Here is a 22,563-nt window from a genome sequence, read left to right on the forward strand (position 1 = left end):
CCTCACATTCCTTCATTAGCCTCAGACCCAGCCTCACATTCCTTCATTAGCCTCAGACCCAGCCTCACATTCCTTCATTAGCCTCAGACCCAGCCTCACATTCCTTCATTAGCCTCAGACCCAGCCTCACATTCCTTCATTAGCCTCAGACCCAGCCTCACATTACTTCATTAGCCTCAGACCCAGCCTCACATTACTTCATTAGCCTCAGACCCAGGCTCACATTCCTTCATTAGTCTCAGACCCAGCCTCACATTACTTCATTAGCCTCAGACCCAGCCTCACATTCCTTCATTATCCTCAGACCCAGCCTCACATTCCTTCATTAGCCTCAGACCCAGCCTCACATTACTTCATTAGCCTCAGACCCAGACTCACATTCCTTCATTAGCCTCAGACCCAGACTCACATTCCTTCATTAGTCTTTATACCGAGCCTCACATTCCTTCATTAGTCTCAGACCCAGCCTCACATTCCTTCTGTTGGATACCCCAACGAGACTACGTTGACATTTACTCTTCAAAGCTGTGTGACAATGACCTTTGCAACAGCTTTACTAATTCTACTCAGAACCCAGCGTGAAGAAAGAGATTTATTTAGAAGGAAAATGAATGACATGTTCCCTTTGATTCCTGTAGAATACAACTTATTAATGCCTCATGAGCTTAGTTTAACTGTCGTACCCCACCACAACCCACAATACAAGCTTGTTTTATAACAATATTTGTAAATTAAATTTAGAACAAACACTATAGCCTCAGGCTGGACTGGACCATTAATCAATCAATCAAATGTTTTTATATAGTCACTTCCTTCAGACCTGTCCAGGCTCATTCCTAGAATTACTGGACTGGGCTGGACCATTAGAGACCAGACCTGTCCTCTAGTCTAGCAGTACTGGGCCGGACCATTAGAGACCAGACCTGTCCTCTAGTTTAGAATTACTGGGCTTAGCTGGACCATTAGAGACCAGACCTGTCCTCTAGTCGAGCAGTACTGGGCTGGGCCATTAGAGACCAGACCTGTCCTCTAGTCTAGAATTACTGGGCTGGGCTGGACCATTAGAGCCCAGACCTGTCCTCTAGTCTATTTTTTATTTTTATTTTAATTTTACCTTTATTTAACCAGGCAAGTCAGTTAAGAACACATTCTTATTTTCAATGATGGCCTGGGAACAGTGGGTTAACTGCCTGTTCAGGGGCAGACCCAGCCTCAGATTTGTCCTTGTCAGCCGGGGTTTGAACTCACAACCTTCATTATCCTAGACCAACGCTCTAACCACTAGGCCTCAGACCCAGTCTAGCAGTACTGGGCTGGACCATTAGAGACCAGACCATTTTCAGAAAACTTACCTGGGCTTGATTAGCCTGATGCAATGGAACCAATAGACTAGTTGGAAACAATGTCAACGCCACCCTTCTAGCAGACCGCAGGCTAAAGACAGATTTAGAATACTATTTGAACCCAGGTCTGTTAGAAACCTGCTGACCTCAGACTCAATTCGTTCACGCACACACACACGCACATTCCACACACGAGCCACACGAGCACGCACGCACACACATTCCACCATTAGAGACCTGCTTCTACTTCGATCAACAGCTTTCTGGGCACCATTACCCACGGTCCTCTTGGTGAACTTCCTGTCCTGTCGGATCTAGTGTTTACCCCACCGGATATAGAGCTCAGTGCATGTGTTTGTGTGTTGGTGAGGGTGAGTGACAGATGTGTTGTTCTAATAGCCTCATCAGTTCAAGGTTCATGAACATGTCCATTATATCACATATTTCAGATTCTAAACCATTCCATATTCCAACCCTAAACCATTCCATATTCCATTTCTAAACCATTCCATATTCCAATTCTAAACCATTCCATATTTCAATTCCAAACCATTCCATATTCCAATTCTAAACCATTCCATATTTCAATTCTAAACCATTCCATATTCCAATTCTAAACCATTCCATATTTCAATTCTAAACTATTCCATATACCATTCTAAACCATTCCATATTCTGACTTCTAAACCATTCCATATTTCAATTCTAAACCATTCCATATTCCAATTCTAAACCATTCCATATTCCAATTCTAAACCATTCCATATTCCAATTCTAAACCATTCCATATTCCAGATTCTGTAAACCATTCATATTCCAATTACTAAACCATTCCATATTCCACCTGTTCTAAACCATTCCATATTATTCTAAACCATTCCATATTCCAACTCTAAACCATTCCATTCCAACTCTAAACCATTCCTCTATATGTCCCTCTAAACCATTAGGAATATTCCCTCTAAACCATTCCATATTTCTGACTGTCCCTCTAAACCATTCCATATTCCAATTCTAAACCATTCCATATTTCTGTCCCTCTAAACCATTCCATATTCCAATTCTAAACCATTCCATATTCTGACTTCTAAACCATTTATTCCAATTCTAAACCATTCCAGTTCCAAGTCAGTTAAACCATTCCATATTCCAATTCTAAACCATTCCATATTCCAATTCTAAACCATTTGTCCATATTCCAATTCTAAACCATTCCATATTCCAATTCTAAACCATTCCAGTAAGGGGGTGGTAGGTATTCCAATTCCCTAAACCATTCCATATTTCAACTAAGTCATGAAAATGGGTATTACTGTCCTCTATAACATTTATGGGGTGGTATATACTGTCCCTCTATAACATAAGGGGTGGTATATATATATATGTATACATATATATATATATATATATATTTTTATTATAATTGAAAATAAAAACAGGAATTCCCCAAAACCATTTTAAAAAGTCTCCATTTCACATAAAGAAGGGAATCTTTGTTGTGTGTTGTATGACTCTGGTGAGTCTGCCAGATAAACAAAGATTACGACGGAATTATTCAGTCCTTAGGGAATATAAACATGTTTCGCCCAGTTCTACATTCGCTGGTGCATTGAGAGGGAAAAACCATATGTCAGCATCCCAGATGGCATCCTATCCCCTATGTAGTGCACTACTTTAGACCAGAGTCCTATGGAACCCTATTCCCTATATAGTGCACTACTTTAGACCAGAGTCCTATGGAACCCTATTCCCTATATAGTACACTACTTTAGACCAGAGCCCTATGGAACCCTATTCCCTAAGTAGTGCACTACTTTAGACCAGAGCCCTATGGAACCCTATTCCCTATATAGTGCACTACTTTAGACCAGAGCCCTATGGAACCAGATTCCCTATGTAGTGCACTACTTTAGACCAGAGTCCATGGAACCTATTCCCTATATAGTACACTGGACCATTTAGACCAGAGCCCTATGGAACCCTATTCCCTATGTAGTGCACTACTTTAGACCAGAGTCCTATGGAACCCTATTCCCTATATAGTGCTGGACTACTTTAGACCAGAGCCCTATGGAACCCTATTCCCTATATAGTGCACTACTTTAGACCAGAGCCCTATGGAACCCTATTCCCTATATAGTGCACTACTTCTGACCAGAGCCCTATGGAACCCTATTCCCTATATAGTGCACTACTTTAGACCAGAGCCCTATGGAACCCTATTCCCTATATAGTGCTCTACTTTAGACCAGAGCCCTATAGAACCCTATTCCCTAGTCTAGTCAGTACTGGGCTGGACCATTAGATAGTGCTCTACTTTAGACCCTATTCCCTAGATAGTGCACTACTTTAGACCAGAGTTCTATGAGGCCATATTCCCTACATAGTGCACTACTTTAGACCAGAGTTATATGAGGCCATATTCCCTACATAGTGCACTACTTTAGACCAGAGTTCTATGAGGCCATATTCCCTACATAGTGCACTACTTTAGACCAGAGTTCTATGAGGCCCTATTCCCTACATAGTGCACTACTTTAGACCAGAGCCCTATGGAACCCTATTCCCTATATAGTGCTCTACTTTAGACCAGAGCCCTATGGAACCCTATTCCCTATATAGTGCTCTACTTTAGACCAGAGCCCTATGGAACCCTATTCCCTATATAGTGCACTACTTTAGACCAGAGCCCTATGGAACCCTATTCCCTATGTAGTGCACTACTTTAGACCAGAGTCCTATGGAACCCTATTCCCTATATAGTGCTCTACTTTAGACCAGAGCCCTATGGAACCCTATTCCCTATATAGTGCACTACTTTAGACCAGAGCCCTATGGAACCCTATTCCCTATATAGTGCACTACTTTAGACCAGAGCCCTATGGAACCCTATTCCCTATATAGTGCACTACTTTAGACCAGAGCCCTATGGAACCCTATTCCCTATATAGTGCACTACTTTAGACCAGAGCCCTATGGAACCCTATTCCCTATATAGTGCACTACTTCTGACCAGAGCCCTATGGAACCCTATTCCCTATATAGTGCACTACTTTAGACCAGATTTATGGAACCCTATTCCCTATATAGTGCTCTACTTTAGACCAGAGCCCTATAGAACCCTATTCCCTAGATAGTGCTCTACTTTAGACCAGAGCCCTATAGAACCCTATTCCCTAGATAGTGCACTACTTTAGACCAGAGTTCTATGAGGCCATTTTAAAAATTCCCTACATAGTGGAATCTACTTTAGACCAGAGTTATATGACCATATTCCCAGATACATAGTGCACTACTTTAGACCAGAGTTCTATGAGGCCATATTCCCTACATAGTGCACTACTTTAGACCAGAGTTCTATGAGGCCCTATTCCCTACATAGTGCACTACTTTAGACCAGAGCCCTATGGAACCCTATTCCCTATATAGTGCTCTACTTTAGACCAGAGCCCTATGGAACCCTATTCCCTATATAGTGCACTACTTTAGACCAGAGCCCTATGGAACCCTATTCCCTATATAGTGCACTACTTTAGACCAGAGCCCTATGGAACCCTATTCCCTATGTAGTGCACTACTTTAGACCAGAGTCCTATGGAACCCTATTCCCTATATAGTGCACTACTTTAGACCAGAGCCCTATGGAACCCTATTCCCTAGATAGTGCTCTACTTTAGACCAGAGCCCTATGGAACCCTATTCCCTATATAGTGCACTACTTTAGACCAGAGCCCTATGGAACCCTATTCCCTATATAGTGCACTACTTTAGACCAGAGCCCTATGGAACCCTATTCCCTATATAGTGCACTACTTTAGACCAGAGCCCTATGGAACCCTATTCCCTATATAGTGCACTACTTTAGACCAGAGCCCTATGGAACACTATTCCCTATATAGTGCACTACTTTAGACCAGAGCCCTATGGAACCCTATTCCCTATATAGTGCTCTACTTTAGACCAGAGCCCTATAGAACCCTATTCCCTAGATAGTGCTCTACTTTAGACCAGAGCCCTATAGAACCCTATTCCCTAGATAGTGCACTACTTTAGACCAGAGTTCTATGAACCCTATTCCCTACATAGTGCACTACTTTAGACCAGAGTTATGGAGGCCATATTCCCTACATAGTGCACTACTTTAGACCAGAGTTCTATGAGGCCATATTCCCTATATAGTGCACTACTTTAGACCAGAGTTCTATGAGGCCCTATTCCCTATATAGTGCACTACTTTAGACCAGAGCCCTATGGAACCCTATTCCCTATATAGTGCTCTACTTTAGACCAGAGCCCTATGGAACCCTATTCCCTATATAGTGCTCTACTTTAGACCAGAGCCCTATGGAACCCTATTCCCTATATAGTGCACTACTTTAGACCAGAGCCCTATGGAACCCTATTCCCTATGTAGTGCACTACTTTAGACCAGAGTCCTATGGAACCCTATTCCCTATATAGTGCTCTACTTTAGACCAGAGCCCTATGGAACCCTATTCCCTAGATAGTGCTCTACTTTAGACCAGAGTCCTATGGAACCCTATTCCCTATATAGTGCACTACTTTAGACCAGAGCCCTATGGAACCCTATTCCCTATATAGTGCACTACTTTAGACCAGAGCCCTATGGAACCCTATTCCCTATATAGTGCACTACTTTAGACCAGAGCCCTATGGAACCCTATTCCCTATATAGTACACTACTTTAGACCAGAGCCCTATGGAACCCTATTCCCTATATAGTGCACTACTTTAGACCAGAGCCCTATGGAACCCTATTCCCTATATAGTGCTCTACTTTAGACCAGAGCCCTATGGAACCCTATTCCCTATATAGTGCTCTACTTTAGACCAGAGCCCTATGGAACCCTAATCCCTATATAGTGCACTACTTTAGACCAGAGTCCTATGGAACCCTATTCCCTATATAGTGCACTACTTTAGACCAGAGCCCTATGGAACCCTATTCCCTATATAGTGCACTACTTCTGACCAGAGCCCTATGGAACCCTATTCCCTATATAGTGCACTACTTTAGACCAGAGCCCTATGGAACCCTATTCCCTATATAGTGCACTACTTTAGACCAGAGCCCTATGGAACCCTATTCCCTATATAGTGCACTATTTTAGACCAGACCCTATGGAACCCTATTCCCTATATAGTGCACTACTTTAGACCAGAGCCCTATGGAACCCTATTCCCTATATAGTGCTCTACTTTAGACCAGAGCCCTATAGAACCCTATTCCCTAGATAGTGCTCTACTTTAGACCCTATTCCCTAGATAGTGCACTACTTTAGACCAGAGTTCTATGAGGCCATATTCCCTACATAGTGCACTACTTTAGACCAGAGTTCTATGAGGCCATATTCCCTACATAGTGCACTACTTTAGACCAGAGTTCTATGAGGCCATATTCCCTACATAGTGCACTACTTTAGACCAGAGTTCTATGAGGCCCTATTCCCTACATAGTGCACTACTTTAGACCAGAGCCCTATGGAACCCTATTCCCTATATAGTGCACTACTTTAGACCAGAGCCCTATGGAACCCTATTCCCTATATAGTGCACTACTTTAGACCAGAGTCCTATAGAACCCTATTCCCTATATAGTGCACTACTTCTGACCAGAGCCCAATGGAACCCTATTCCCTACATAGTGCACTACTTTAGACCAGAGTCCTATAGAACCCTATTCCCTATATAGTGCACTACTTCTGACCAGAGCCCTATGGAACCCTATTCCCTATATAGAGTGCACTACTTTAGACCAGGACTCAATGGGACCCTATTCCCTATATAGTGCACTACTTGAGACCAGGACCCCCATAGAGAATAGGGTGCCATATGGCACAGATGCTATGTTTTCTTCTCATGACTTTTAGTCTGTTGTTTAGCTGGAATTGAATGAATTACATTTTAATGAGGAGTATTTAATATGGGGCTTGATTTCATTAAAGTGGTTGTGGAACGTCATTAAAAAAAAAATATATATATATATATATATAACATACAGCATATGTCTTGTATATGGAAAACTCTTCTGATTCCCACCATGTATTCAGCCTAACAGGTGGTGGGGGGGATTGTAACACATACTAATTAAACACATATAATGATGTTGACGCTCTGGGTAAGGTGTTCTTCCTACTGTGTTACTGGCGTGGTAGATGCTCTGACACCTGAGCCTTTCTCTTCAACGTCCCAAAACCATAAAAACGTGGAGAATCACCCAAATAAAGTGTAAGACCTAGGGTCTTAGAATCCATTTTAGCGCGGAAGGATACACTTTATAGTGTAACGGATGTGAAACGGCTAGCTTAGTTAGCGGTGCGCGCTAAATAGCGTTTCAATCGGTGACGTCACTTGCTCTGAGACCTTGAAGTAGTGGTTCCCCTTGCTCTGCAAGGGCCGTGGCTTTTGTGGAGCGATGGGTAACGATGCTTCGTGGATGACTGTTGTTGATGTGTGCGGAGGGTCCCTGGTTCGCGTCCGGGTATGGGCGAGGGGGCGGTCTAAAGTTATACTGTTACACCTGCGCTTTTAGTAGTGTTAAAGGGCTATTAGCTTGGAAGAGCACACCATTCTCCATTATGAAGCCTCACTACTTGATAATCACATTGAAATGTTATAGAAAGGGAAGCAACTGTCATAAATCTTTCAATGAACCTGTTGAACTGTCTCCATATCCCAGAAAGGTTGTAAAGACGGACATTATGAGGAGTAATTGTTTTTTTGTTGTTGTGTTGAACTGCCTATGCGTCCCAGAGAGGTTATAAAAGACAGACATTATGAATGAAGAGTAACTCTTTTGGGTTGTGGTTGGCTCGTTGTGTCGCCTCTCCCAGTTTTGTCTGACTGTCTGTCTCTCTGTCTCTCTCCCTCTCTGTCTCTCTCTGTCTCTCTCTCTCTGTCCCTCTCTCTCTCTCTCTGTCTCTCTCTCTCTGTCTCTCTCTCTCTGTCTCTCTCTCTCTGTCTCTCTGTCTCTCTGTCTCTCTCTCACTCTCTCTCTCTCTCTCTCTGTCTCTCTCTGTCTCTCTCTCACTCTCTCTCTCTCTCTCTCTCTGTCTCTCTCGCTCGCTCTCTCTCTCTCTCTCTCTCTCTCTCTCTCTCTCTGTCTCTCTCGCTCTCTCTCTCTGTCTCTCTGTCTGTCTGTGTCCAGTGTGATAGGTGCAGATGCAGGGAACGGTATCCGTGTGTTCCTCCCTGACATAGGGATGTTCCTAGCAGGGCTGGCCTGCTGGCTGCTGTGTCGTAGTCTGTTTCAGAAGAGACCGCCAGAGGACATGGCCCAGGACAACACTGACTACGAACCAGAGGGAGAGGTGAGTGGAGGGAGACAGACACAAACGCACGCACGCACGCACGCACGCACGCACGCACGCACACACACACACACACACACACACACACACACACACACACACACACACACACACACACACACACACACACACACACACACACACGTGTTCACACATGCACAGACTAAAACATGCTCTAACACACACACTTACAGTTTTTGTTAAATGGGAGAAAAAAGTTAATTATTTCAATAAAACCTATTTTTCTGTTATAAAATCTTTTGATCTATTTAATCTACATTTATTGATTATCTTAAAAATGACTTCACTAGTTCAGGTGGGCCTTGGCTTCGGCAACCAAAGGAAAGGACGGGTTCTCAACAACAATGACAAAAATCATGAGAGTGGCTTTCCCAAGAAACACTTCCAAAAGGACTAATTCGAGGTAGCTCACTTCTATCCATTGAACAGGCTGAGAACAAGTGACTGACGTTTCCATGGCTTCCTCAGAGTGATCTGACCGTTGCATTTAGACCCTATTTCTAGCCTCGTGGCCCATTCGAGACACAACAATTTCAACAAATGATAATGATAATGTGTTTGAAGGGAAACGGTAAATGATAGATCCAGATAATACAAATAACCAGGGAAATGGTGTGTCTGGTTAATCAACAGGCCACGTCAAAATATACATAGTTCATATTTTGGGTGTCTGTGTATCCGGAGACACAGAGAACCCCAAAAAAATGAAGGCATCAACAATATAGAAATGAGGAGAGTGAAACATCCTTGTTTAGCCCCTCAGGATCCACAGAGTCTCAGCAATACTGTCAGAATGCCTCTCTTTGTTTGAGTTTACGTCACTTCTTATTGGTGAAATCTGGATGATGTCATATCCTCTTGTTGAAATCTGGATGATGTCATCTCCTCTTGGTGAAATCTGGATGATGTCATATCCTCTTGTTGAAATCTGGATGATGTCATCTCCTCTTGTTGAAATCTGGATGATGTCATCTCCTCTCGGTGAAATCTGGATGATGTCATATCCTCTTGGTGAAATGTGGATGATGTCATCTCCTCTTGGTGAAATCTGGATGATGTCACCTCCTCTTGGTGAAATGTGGATGATGTCACCTCCTCTTGGTGAAATGTGGATGATGTCACCTCCTCTTGGTGAAATGTGGATGATGTCATCTCCTCTTGGTGAAATGTGGACGATGTCACCTCCTCTTGGTGAAATGTGGACGAAGTCACCTCCTCTTGGTGAAATGTGGACGATGTCATCTCCTCTTGGTGAAATGTGGACGAAGTCACCTCTCTTGGTGAAATGTGGACGATGTCATCTCCTCTTGGTGAAATGTGGACGATGTCATCTCCTCTTGGTGAAATGGGGATGATGTCACCTCCTCTTGGAGAAATGTGTATGATGTCATCTCCTCTTGGTGAAATGTGGACGATGTCATCTCCTCTTGGTGAAATGTGAACGATGTCACCTCCTCTTGGGGAAATGTGGACGATGTCATCTCCTCTTGGTGAAATGTGGACGATGTCATCTCCTCTTGGTGAAATGTGGACGAAGTCACCTCCTCTTGGAGAAATGTGTATGATGTTCTATGGATGCAAAGCACAGGGAGGAAGGTAGACATGGTTGTCCATCTATGACTGGCAAGTCAGACGAGTGAGATTCAACTCCAGGTTCTGCCCCAGACAAGATGACGTCTGGTTAAAGGAGGGCAGTCCTCTGCCACTGAGGAAGACTCTTCGGAGCAATAGTGCCTCTGATACCTCCCAAACAAACTCCGTTTTTTAGGGGCCAACCCGCAGGAAGACGAGGCGGGGCGCGAGGGGGAGGAAGTCCACCGCCAGCCCGCCTGAGGAGGCGCGAGGGGGAGGAAGTCCACTGCCAGCCCGCCTGAGGAGGTCCAATCAGAATGCAACAAGAACTTTTGGTGATCAACATATCACCAGAGACTCTCACTGATGCCCAATATGTCAGTCCAGAGATATCAACAGAGACTCTCACTGATGCCCAATATGTCAGTCCTGAGATATCACCAGAGACTCTCACTGATGCCCAAGTGTCAGTCCTGAGATATCACCAGTGTTTACAATCATTTTTTAAATGGGTACGTGCTTATTAGTAACTGGGGTAAGAAATGTCATAAGTGTGTGAACTGCAGTGTCTGGTTGCTCATCATTACACTCCATGGACCAAGAAATGTTCTTTACACCATCAGCATAACAATCAATACAAAACCTATTGTATGACCTCTTCTACACTATATTAGGCCTTTTCAACTTGTGGTATGTAGCAGGGAACAATATGATAGTGAGGTCTATGCTCACCTCTCTGATAATATGTTATAGAGGACATTCTACTGGTATAGAACGGTGCTGATGGTCTCCTCTCAGAGATACATAGAGGACATTCTACTGGTATAGAGCGGTACTGATGGTCTCCTCTCAGAGATACATAGAGGACATTCTACTGGTATAGAACGGTGCTGATGGTCTCCTCTCAGAGATACATAGAGGACATTCTACTGGTATAGAACAGTACTGATGGTCTCCTCTCAGAGATACATAGAGGACATTCTACTGGTATAGAACGGTACTGATGGTCTCCTCTCAGAGATACATAGAGGACATTCTACTGGTATAGAATGGTACTGATGGTCTCCTCTCAGAGATACATAGACATTCTACTGGTATAGAACGGTACTGATGGTCTCCTCTCAGAGATACATAGACATTCTACTGGTATAGAACGGTACTGATGGTCTCCTCTCAGAGATACATAGAGGACATTCTACTGGTATAGAACGGTACTGATGGTCTCCTCTCAGAGATACATAGAGGACATTCTACTGGTATAGAATGGTACTGATGCTCTCCTCTCAGAGATACATAGAGGACATTCTACTGGTATAGAACGGTGCTGATGCTCTCCTCTCAGAGATACATAGAGGACATTCTACTGGTATAGAATGGTACTGATGGTCTCCTCTCAGAGATACATAGAGGACATTCTACTGGTATAGAACGGTACTGATGGTCTCCTCTCAGAGATACATAGACATTCTACTGGTATAGAATGGTACTGATGGTCTCCTCTCAGAGATACATAGACATTCTACTGGTATAGAACGGTACTGATGGTCTCCTCTCAGAGATACATAGAGGACATTCTACTGGTATAGAGCGGTACTGATGCTCTCCTCTCAGAGATACATAGAGGACATTCTACTGGTATAGAACGGTACTGATGGTCTCCTCTCAGAGATACATAGAGGACATTCTACTGGTATAGAATGGTACTGATGCTCTCCTCTCAGAGATACATAGAGGACATTCTACTGGTATAGAACGGTACTGATGGTCTCCTCTCAGAGATACATAGAGGACATTCTACTGGTATAGAACGGTACTGATGGTCTCCTCTCAGAGATACATAGAGGACATTCTACTGGTATAGAACGGTACTGATGGTCTCAGAGATACATAGAGGACATTCTACTGGTATAGAACGGTACTGATGGTCTCCTCTCAGAGATACATAGAGGACATTCTACTGGTATAGAATGGTACTGATGCTCTCCTCTCAGAGATACATAGAGGACATTCTACTGGTATAGAACGGTACTGATGCTCTCCTCTCAGAGATACATAGAGGACATTCTACTGGTATAGAACGGTACTGATGCTCTCCTCTCAGAGATACATAGAGGACATTCTACTGGTATAGAGCGGTACTGATGGTCTCAGAGATACATAGAGGACATTCTACTGGTATAGAACGGTGCTGATGCTCTCCTCTCAGAGATACATAGAGGACATTCTACTGGTATAGAACGGTGCTGATGCTCTCCTCTCAGAGATACATAGACATTCTACTGGTATAGAACGGTACTCAGAGATACATAGAGGACATTCTACTGGTATAGAGCGGTACTGATGGTCTCCTCTCAGAGATACATAGAGGACATTCTACTGGTATAGAACGGTACTGATGGTCTCCTCTCAGAGATACATAGAGGACATTCTACTGGTATAGAACGGTACTGACGGTCTCCTCTCAGAGATACATAGAGGACATTCTACTGGTATAGAACGGTACTGATGCTCTCCTCTCAGAGATACATAGAGGACATTCTACTGGTATAGAACGGTACTGATGGTCTCCTCTCAGAGATACATAGAGGACATTCTACTGGTATAGAATGGTACTGATGGTCTCCTCTCAGAGATACATAGAGGACATTCTACTGGTATAGAGCGGTACTGATGCTCTCCTCTCAGAGATACATAGAGGACATTCTACTGGTATAGAGCGGTACTGATGGTCTCCTCTCAGAGATACATAGAGGACATTCTACTGGTATAGAACGGTACTGATGGTCTCCTCTCAGAGATACATAGAGGACATTCTACTGGTATAGAGCGGTACTGATGGTCTCCTCTCAGAGATACATAGAGGACATTCTACTAGTATAGAATGGTACTGATGGTCTCCTCTCAGAGATACATAGAGGACATTCTACTGGTATAGAACGGTACTGATGGTCTCCTCTCAGAGATACATAGAGGACATTCTACTGGTATAGAGCGGTACTGATGCTCTCCTCTCAGAGATACATAGAGGACATTCTACTGGTATAGAGCGGTACTGATGGTCTCCTCTCAGAGATACATAGAGGACATTCTACTGGTATAGAACGGTACTGATGGTCTCCTCTCAGAGATACATAGAGGACATTCTACTGGTATAGAACGGTACTGATGGTCTCCTCTCAGAGATACATAGAGGACATTCTACTGGTATAGAATGGTACTGATGCTCTCCTCTCAGAGATACATAGAGGACATTCTACTGGTATAGAATGGTACTGATGCTCTCCTCTCAGAGATACATAGAGGACATTCTACTGGTATAGAACGGTACTGATGCTCTCCTCTCAGAGATACATAGAGGACATTCTACTGGTATAGAGCGGTACTGATGGTCTCAGAGATACATAGAGGACATTCTACTGGTATAGAACGGTGCTGATGCTCTCCTCTCAGAGATACATAGAGGACATTCTACTGGTATAGAACGGTGCTGATGCTCTCCTCTCAGAGATACATAGACATTCTACTGGTATAGAACGGTACTGATGGTCTCCTCTCAGAGATACATAGAGGACATTCTACTGGTATAGAGCGGTACTGATGGTCTCCTCTCAGAGATACATAGAGGACATTCTACTGGTATAGAACGGTACTGATGGTCTCCTCTCAGAGATACATAGAGGACATTCTACTGGTATAGAACGGTACTGACGGTCTCCTCTCAGAGATACATAGAGGACATTCTACTGGTATAGAACGGTACTGATGCTCTCCTCTCAGAGATACATAGAGGACATTCTACTGGTATAGAACGGTACTGATGGTCTCCTCTCAGAGATACATAGAGGACATTCTACTGGTATAGAATGGTACTGATGGTCTCCTCTCAGAGATACATAGAGGACATTCTACTGGTATAGAGCGGTACTGATGCTCTCCTCTCAGAGATACATAGAGGACATTCTACTGGTATAGAGCGGTACTGATGGTCTCCTCTCAGAGATACATAGAGGACATTCTACTGGTATAGAACGGTACTGATGGTCTCCTCTCAGAGATACATAGAGGACATTCTACTGGTATAGAGCGGTACTGATGGTCTCCTCTCAGAGATACATAGAGGACATTCTACTAGTATAGAATGGTACTGATGGTCTCCTCTCAGAGATACATAGAGGACATTCTACTGGTATAGAACGGTACTGATGGTCTCCTCTCAGAGATACATAGAGGACATTCTACTGGTATAGAGCGGTACTGATGCTCTCCTCTCAGAGATACATAGAGGACATTCTACTGGTATAGAGCGGTACTGATGGTCTCCTCTCAGAGATACATAGAGGACATTCTACTGGTATAGAACGGTACTGATGGTCTCCTCTCAGAGATACATAGAGGACATTCTACTGGTATAGAACGGTACTGATGGTCTCCTCTCAGAGATACATAGAGGACATTCTACTGGTATAGAATGGTACTGATGCTCTCCTCTCAGAGATACATAGAGGACATTCTACTGGTATAGAATGGTACTGATGGTCTCCTCTCAGAGATACATAGAGGACATTCTACTGGTATAGAACGGTACTGATGCTCTCCTCTCAGAGATACATAGAGGACATTCTACTGGTATAGAACAGTACTGATGGTCTCCTCTCAGAGTTACATAGAGGACATTCTACTAGTATAGAACGGTGCTGATGCTCTCCTAGACATCCTACTGGTAGGCTCAATTCACTGGGCAGCTCGCAGCTGGGTTTCCCTTTGTAGTCCGTAAAAGTTTTCAAGCCCTGCCACATCCGTCGAGCGTCAGAGCCGGTGTAGTAGGATTTGATCTTTGTCCTGTATTGACACTTTGCCTGTTTGATGTTTCGTCTGAGGGCATCGCGGGATTTCTTATAAGCGTCCGGATTAGTGTCCCGCTCCTTGAAAGCGGAAGCTCTGGCCTTTAGCTCGGTGCGGATTTTGCCTGTAATCCATGGCTTCTGGTTGGGAAATGTACGTGGGGGAGATGTCATCGATGCACTTATTGATGAAGCCGCCTGACTGAGGTAGTATACTCCTCAATGCCATTGGATGAATCCCGGAACATATTCCAGTCTGTGCTAGCAAAACAGTCCTGTAGCGTAGCATCCGCGTCATCTGACCACTTCCATATTGAGCGAGTCACTGGTACTTCCTGCTTTAGTTGTTGCTTGTAAGCAGGAATCAGTATTATAGAGTTATCTTCAGATTTGTCGAATGGAGGGCGAGCTCTGTATGCGTCTCTGTTTGTGGAGAAAAGGTGGTCTTGAGTTTTTCCCACTTTGGTTGCACATGTGACACGCTGGTAGAAATGAGGTAAAACAGATTTATATTTCCCTGCATTAAAGTCCCCGGCCACTAGGAGCGCCGCTTCTGGATGAGCATTTTCTTGTTTACTTATGGCCTTATACAGATTGGCGAGTGCTGTCTTAGTGCCAGCATCAGTTTGTGGTGGTAAATAGACGGCTATGAATAATATAGATGAGAACTCTCTTGGTAGGTAGTGTGGTTTACAGCTTATTATGAGGTACTCTACCTCAAGCGAGCAATACCTCGAGACTTCTTTAATGTTAGACATTGGGCACCATCAGTTATTGACAAATAGACACACACCACCGCCCTTCGTCTTACCAGACATAGCTGCTCTGTCCTGCCGAAGCACGGAGAAGCAAACCAGCTCTATATTATCCGTGTCGTCATTCCGCCGCGTCTCGGTGAAACACAAGATACATACTCCCCCTTTTTCTCCATATTTTCTTTATGCTGATGACTGGGATTTGGGCCTTGTCTTTGACAAAGTAGTATATCGTTTGCGTCGTCCTCATTAAATAATACATCTTTGTCCAGTTTGAGGTTAGTAATCACTGATCTGATGTCCAGAAGCTCTTTCCGTCCATAAGAGACGGTGGCAGCAACATTACGTCCAAAATGAGTTACAAACAATGTGATAAAAAATAAACAAAATAGCGCAGTCCGTAAAATAGTCCATAAAACAGCAGCCATCCCCTCCGACTGGATGTGATTTATCTCTACAGAAAGTGTCCAGAATGAAATGGAATTCAAATAATTCAACTGACCTGGGTTAATTAGTTGTTTAAAATCCAGAATAATGGCAGAAAGTAAGGTTAATCGCTCAGCGCTACTGGAACATCCTCAAATGGGATCCAAATCTACCAGAATTCACAATATTGCCCCCCTCTCATTTGTTTTCGCATGCAAGCAATCTCAGCCTATTCCGTTACGCACAGCATGCAGCTACCCAAGAGGCAGGACACTTGGCTCCCAGGCCCGCCCAATGGCAATTACAAGTGTGGTCATTGTGTACATTGTGACAACACGACCACATTTTTTAGAGGTAAACCCAAGAAGAGGTTAACCCGAGAAGAGGTAAACCTGAGGAGAGGTAAACCTGAGAAGAGGTTAACCTGAGGAGAGGTAAACCCGAGAAGAGGTAAACCTGAGGAGAGGTAAACCCGAGAAGAGGTAAACCTGAGGAGAGGTAAACCTGAGAAGAGGTTAACCCGAGAAGAGGTAAACCTGAGAAGAGGTAAACCCGAGAAGTGGTAAACCTGAGAAGAGGTAAACCTGAGAAGTGGTAAACCTGAGAAGAGGTAAACCTGAGGAGAGGTAAACCTGAGAAGAGGTTAACCTGAGAAGAGGTTAACCTGAGAAGAGGTAAACCTGAGGAGAGGTAAACCTGAGGAGAGGTAAACCTGAGAAGAGGTAAACCTGAGGAGAGGTAAACTTGAGGAGAGGTAAACCTGAGAAGAGGTAAACCCGAGGAGAGGTAAACCTGAGAAGTGGTAAACCTGAGAAGAGGTAAACCTGAGAAGAGGTTAACCTGAGAAGAGGTAAACCCGAGGAGAGGTAAACCTGAGGTGAGGTAAACCTGAGAAGAGGTTAACCTGAGAAGAGGTTAACCTGAGAAGAGGTAAACCCGAGGAGAGGTAAACCTGAGGAGAGGTAAACCTGAGAAGAGGTAAACCTGAGAAGAGGTAAACCCGAGAAGAGGTAAACCTGAGAAGAGGTAAACCCGAGGAGAGGTAAACCTGAGAAGTGGTAAACCTGAGAAGAGGTAAACCTGAGAAGAGGTAAACCTGAGAAGAGGTTAACCTGAGAAGAGGTAAACCCGAGGAGAGGGAAACCCGAGAAGAGGTAAACCTGAGAAGAGGTAAACCTGAGAAGAGGTAAACCCGAGAAGAGGTAAACCTGAGGAGAGGTTAACCTGAGAAGAGGTAAACCCGAGGAGAGGTAAACCCGAGAAGAGGTTAACCTGAGAAGAGGTAAACCTGAGAAGAGGTAAACCCGAGAAGAGGTAAACCTGAGAAGAGGTAAACCTGAGAAGAGGTTAACCTGAGAAGAGGTAAATCCGAGAAGAGGTAAACCTGAGGAGAGGTAAACTTGAGGAGAGGTAAACCTGAGAAGAGGTTAACCTGAGAAGAGGTAAACCCGAGGAGAGGTAAACCCGAGAAGAGGTAAACCTGAGAAGAGGTAAACCCGAGGAGAGGTAAACCTGAGAAGAGGTTAACCTGAGAAGAGGTAAACCCGAGGAGAGGTAAACCTGAGGAGAGGTAAACCTGAGAAGAGGTTAACCTGAGAAGTGGTAAACCCGAGAAGAGGTAAACCTGAGAAGAGGTAAACCTGAGAAGAGGTAAACCCGAGAAGAGGTAAACCTGAGAAGAGGTAAACCTGAGAAGAGGTTAACCTGAGAAGAGGTAAACCCGAGGAGAGGTAAACCCGAGAAGAGGTAAACCTGAGAAGAGGTAAACCTGAGAAGAGGTAAACCCGAGAAGAGGTAAACCTGAGAAGAGGTAAACCTGAGAAGAGGTTAACCTGAGAAGAGGTAAATCCGAGAAGAGGTAAACCTGAGGAGAGGTAAACTTGAGGAGAGGTAAACCTGAGAAGAGGTTAACCTGAGAAGAGGTAAACCCGAGGAGAGGTAAACCCGAGAAGAGGTAAACCTGAGAAGAGGTAAACCTGAGAAGAGGTAAACCCGAGAAGAGGTTAACCTGAGAAGAGGTAAACCCGAGGAGAGATAAACCTGAGGAGAGATAAACCTGAGAAGAGGTTAACCTGAGAAGTGGTAAACCTGAGAAGAGGTAAACCTGAGAAGAGGTTAACCTGAGAAGAGGTAAACCCGAGAAGAGGTAAACCTGAGGAGAGGTAAACTTGAGGAGTGGTAAACCTGAGAAGAGGTAAACCCGAGGAGAGGTAAACCTGAGAAGAGGTAAACCTGAGAAGAGGTAAACCTGAGAAGAGGTAAACCCGAGAAGAGGTAAACCTGAGGAGAGGTAAACTTGAGGAGAGGTAAACCTGAGAAGAGGTAAACCCGAGGAGAGGTAAACCCGAGAAGAGGTAAACCTGAGGAGAGGTTAACCTGAGAAGAGGTAAACCCGAGAAGAGCTAAACCCGAGGAGAGGTAAACCCGAGAAGAGGTAAACCCGAGGAGAGGTAAACCCGAGAAGAGGTAAACCTGAGAAGAGGTAAACCCGAGGAGAGGTAAACCCAAGAAGAGGTAAACCTGAGAAGAGGTAAACCCGAGAAGAGGTAAACCTGAGAAGAGGTAAACCCGAGAAGAGGTAAATCCAAGAAGAGGTAAACCTGAGAAGAGGTAAACCCGAGAAGAGGTAAACCTGAGAAGAGGTAAACCCGAGAAGAGGTAAACCCAAGAAGAGGTAAACCCAAGAAGAGGTAAACCCAAGAAGAGGTAAACCCAAGAAGAGGTAAACCTGAGAAGAGGTAAACCCGAGAAGAGGTAAACCCAAGAAGAGGTAAACCTGAGAAGAGGTAAACCTGAGAAGAGGTAAAGAATACTAAATCCAAAGCTTCATTAATTGTCGCACCACAAATGGCAATATACATTCTCAAATGCATCTGCAGGGCTGCTTCTAATGGTCAAACTAAACAAGCATTGAAACTTGGCATCGCAGGACGTAAGGCTGCAATTAGCAATAAAAACATGTCCTATGCTACTTCACGCCACTGCATCGAAGCCAACCAGGGCTACATTCCTCCCTGCACTTTGTAGCCATAGAAGACGTTCAGATTTCACCAAGAGGAAGTGACATCGTACGTAAACTAAAACAAAGAGAGGCATTCTGACAGTATTGCTGAGACTCTGTGGATCCTGAGGGGCTAAACAAGGATGTTTCACTCTCCTCGTTTCTATATTGTTGCCTTGATTTTTTGGGGTTCTCTGTGTCTCCAAATTCCTCAGGAGGGATGATAGAGTTGGAAGGCCCCCTGCCATTAAGCCCCATCCCTGGCATCTGTCCAGCTCTCTCTTTACGACTCTAAGTTAATTAAAACCACAAACAGACTGGCACAGATGGTAGTGATACCCTCACACACATGGTAATGACACCTACTACTGCCATATAAAATTGATTTACTGACGGTTGTATAATAGACCTTTGTATTCTATTTGTCCTCTCCTGGTGACATCAGATTCAGCCATGTTTCAGAACCATGGACAGCTCATGTTTCAGCATGATGGACAGCTCGTGTTTCAGAACCATGGACAGATCGTGTTTCAAAACCATGGACAGCTCATGTTTCAGCATGATGGACAGCTCGTGTTTCAGAACCATGGACAGATCGTGTTTCAGAACCATGGACAGATCATGTTTCAAAACCATGGACAGATCGTGTTTCAGCACCATGGACAGCGGCTCAGTTAACAAACCATGGACACACTTTTTAAAACCATGGACAGGCTGTTTCCTAAAACCATGGACATTAGGTTTCAGCACCATGGGTGTAACAAGCCCACCATTAGGACGGCTTTCCTAGCTCTACGTTAGGACGGCTGTCCTAGCTCTCTATCAGGACGGCTGTCCTAGCTCTCTATCCGTTAGGACGGCTGTCCTAGCTCTCCATTAGGACGGCTGTCCTAGCTCTCTATCAGGACGGCTGTCCTAGCTCTCTATCAGGACGGCTGTCCCAGCTCTCTATCAGGACGGCTGTCCTAGCTCTCCATCAGGACGGCTGTCCTAGCTCTCCTATCAGGACGGCTGTCCTAGCTCTCCATTAGGACGGCTGTCCTAGCTCTCTATCAGGACGGCTGTCCTAGCTCTCTATCAGGACGGCTGTCCTAGCTCTCTATCAGGACGGCTGTCCTAGCTCTCTATCAGGACGGCTGTCCTAGCTCTCCATCAGGACGGCTGTCCTAGCTCTCTATCAGGACGGCTGTCCTAGCTCTCTATCAGGACGGCTGTCCTAGCTCTCCATTACGACGGCTGTCCTAGCTCTCTATCAGGACGGCTGTCCTAGCTCTCTATCAGGACGGCTGTCCCAGCTCTCTATCAGGACGGCTGTCCTAGCTCTCCATTAGGACGGCTGTCCTAGCTCTCTATCAGGACGGCTGTCCTAGCTCTCTATCAGGACGGCTGTCCTAGCTCTCCATTACGACGGCTGTCCTAGCTCTCTATCAGGACGGCTGTCCTAGCTCTCCGTTAGGACGGCTGTCCTTGCTCTCCATTACGACGGCTGTCCTAGCTCTCTATCAGGACGGCTGTCCTAGCTCTCTATCAGGACGGCTGTCCTAGCTCTCTATCAGGACGGCTGTCCTAGCTCTCTATCAGGACGGCTGTCCTAGCTCTCCATTAGGACGGCTGTCCTAGCTCTCCGTTAGGACGGCTGTCCCAGCTCTCTATCAGGACGGCTGTCCTAGCTCTCTATCAGGACGGCTGTCCTAGCTCTCTATCAGGACGGCTGTCCTAGCTCTCTATAGGACGGCTGTCCTAGCTCTCTATCAGGACGGCTGTCCTAGCTCTCCGTATCAGGACGGCTGTCCTAGCTCTCTATCAGGACGGCTGTCCTAGCTCTCTATCAGGACGGCTGTCCTAGCTCTCTATCAGGATGGCTGTCCTAGCTCTCTATCAGGACGGCTGTCCTAGCTCTCTATCAGGACGGCTGTCCTAGCTCTCTATCAGGACGGCTGTCCTAGCTCTCTATCAGGACGGCTGTCCTAGCTCTCTATCAGGACGGCTGTCCTAGCTCTCTATCAGGACGGCTGTCCTAGCTCTCTATCAGGACGGCTGTCCTAGCTCTCTATCAGGACGGCTGTCCTAGCTCTCTATCAGGACGGCTGTCCTAGCTCTCCATCAGGACGGCTGTCCTAGCTCTCTATCAGGACGGCTGTCCTAGCTCTCTATCAGGACGGCTGTCCTAGCTCTCTATTAGGACGGCTGTCCTAGCTCTCTATCAGGACGGCTGTCCTAGCTCTCTATCAGGACGGCTGTCCTAGCTCTCTATCAGGACGGCTGTCCTAGCTCTCTATCAGGACGGCTGTCCTAGCTCTCTATCAGGACGGCTGTCCTAGCTCTCCTATCAGGACGGCTGTCCTAGCTCTCTATCAGGACGGCTGTCCTAGCTCTCTATCAGGACGGCTGTCCTAGCTCTCTATCAGGACGGCTGTCCTTGCTCTCTATCAGGACGGCTGTCCTAGCTCTATCAGGACGGCTGTCCTAGCTCTCCGTTAGGACGGCTGGACGGCTGTCCTAGCTCTCTATCAGGACGGCTGTCCTAGCTCTCTATCAGGACGGCTGTCCTAGCTCTCTATCAGGACGGCTGTCCTAGCTCTCCTATCAGGACGGCTGTCCTAGCTCTCCTATCAGGACGGCTGTCCTAGCTCTCTATCAGGACGGCTGTCCTAGCTCTCTATCAGGACGGCTGTCCTAGCTCTCTATCAGGACGGCTGTCCTAGCTCTCCTATCAGGACGGCTGTCCTAGCTCTCTATCAGGACGGCTGTCCTAGCTCTCCGTTAGGACGGCTGTCCTAGCTCTCTATCAGGACGGCTGTCCTAGCTCTCTATCAGGACGGCTGTCCTAGCTCTCTATCAGGACGGCTGTCCTAGCTCTCCGTTAGGACGGCTGTCCTAGCTCTCTATCAGGACGGCTGTCCTAGCTCTCCGTTAGGACGGCTGTCCTAGCTCTCTATCAGGACGGCTGTCCTAGCTCTCCTATCAGGACGGCTGTCCTAGCTCTCTATCAGGACGGCTGTCCTAGCTCTCTATCAGGACGGCTGTCCTAGCTCTCCTATCAGGACGGCTGGCTGTCCTAGCTCTCTATCAGGACGGCTGTCCTAGCTCTCCTATCAGGACGGCTGTCCTAGCTCTCCGTTCAGGACGGCTGTCCTAGCTCTCTATTAGGACGGCTGTCCTAGCTCTCGTATAGGACGGCTGTCCTAGCTCTCCGTTAGGACGGCTGTCCTAGCTCTCTATTAGGACGGCTGTCCTAGCTCTCCTATTAGGACGGCTGTCCTAGCTCTCTAT

At 45.5% G+C, this 22,563-nt stretch overlaps 1 protein-coding gene across 1 annotated transcript in view; it reads left to right on the plus strand.

Moving 5' to 3' along the window:
- LOC135518608 (piezo-type mechanosensitive ion channel component 2-like) overlaps positions 1–22,563 on the plus strand; it is a 328,980-nt gene that overhangs the window by 103,772 nt on the left and 202,645 nt on the right. Inside the window, 1 exon segment of the mRNA XM_064943769.1 lies at positions 8,512–8,678. Coding sequence (XP_064799841.1) covers positions 8,512–8,678 — 167 coding nt within the window.

Source organism: Oncorhynchus masou, chromosome 3, assembly GCF_036934945.1.
Source record: "Oncorhynchus masou masou isolate Uvic2021 chromosome 3, UVic_Omas_1.1, whole genome shotgun sequence".
NCBI lineage: Eukaryota > Metazoa > Chordata > Actinopteri > Salmoniformes > Salmonidae > Oncorhynchus > Oncorhynchus masou.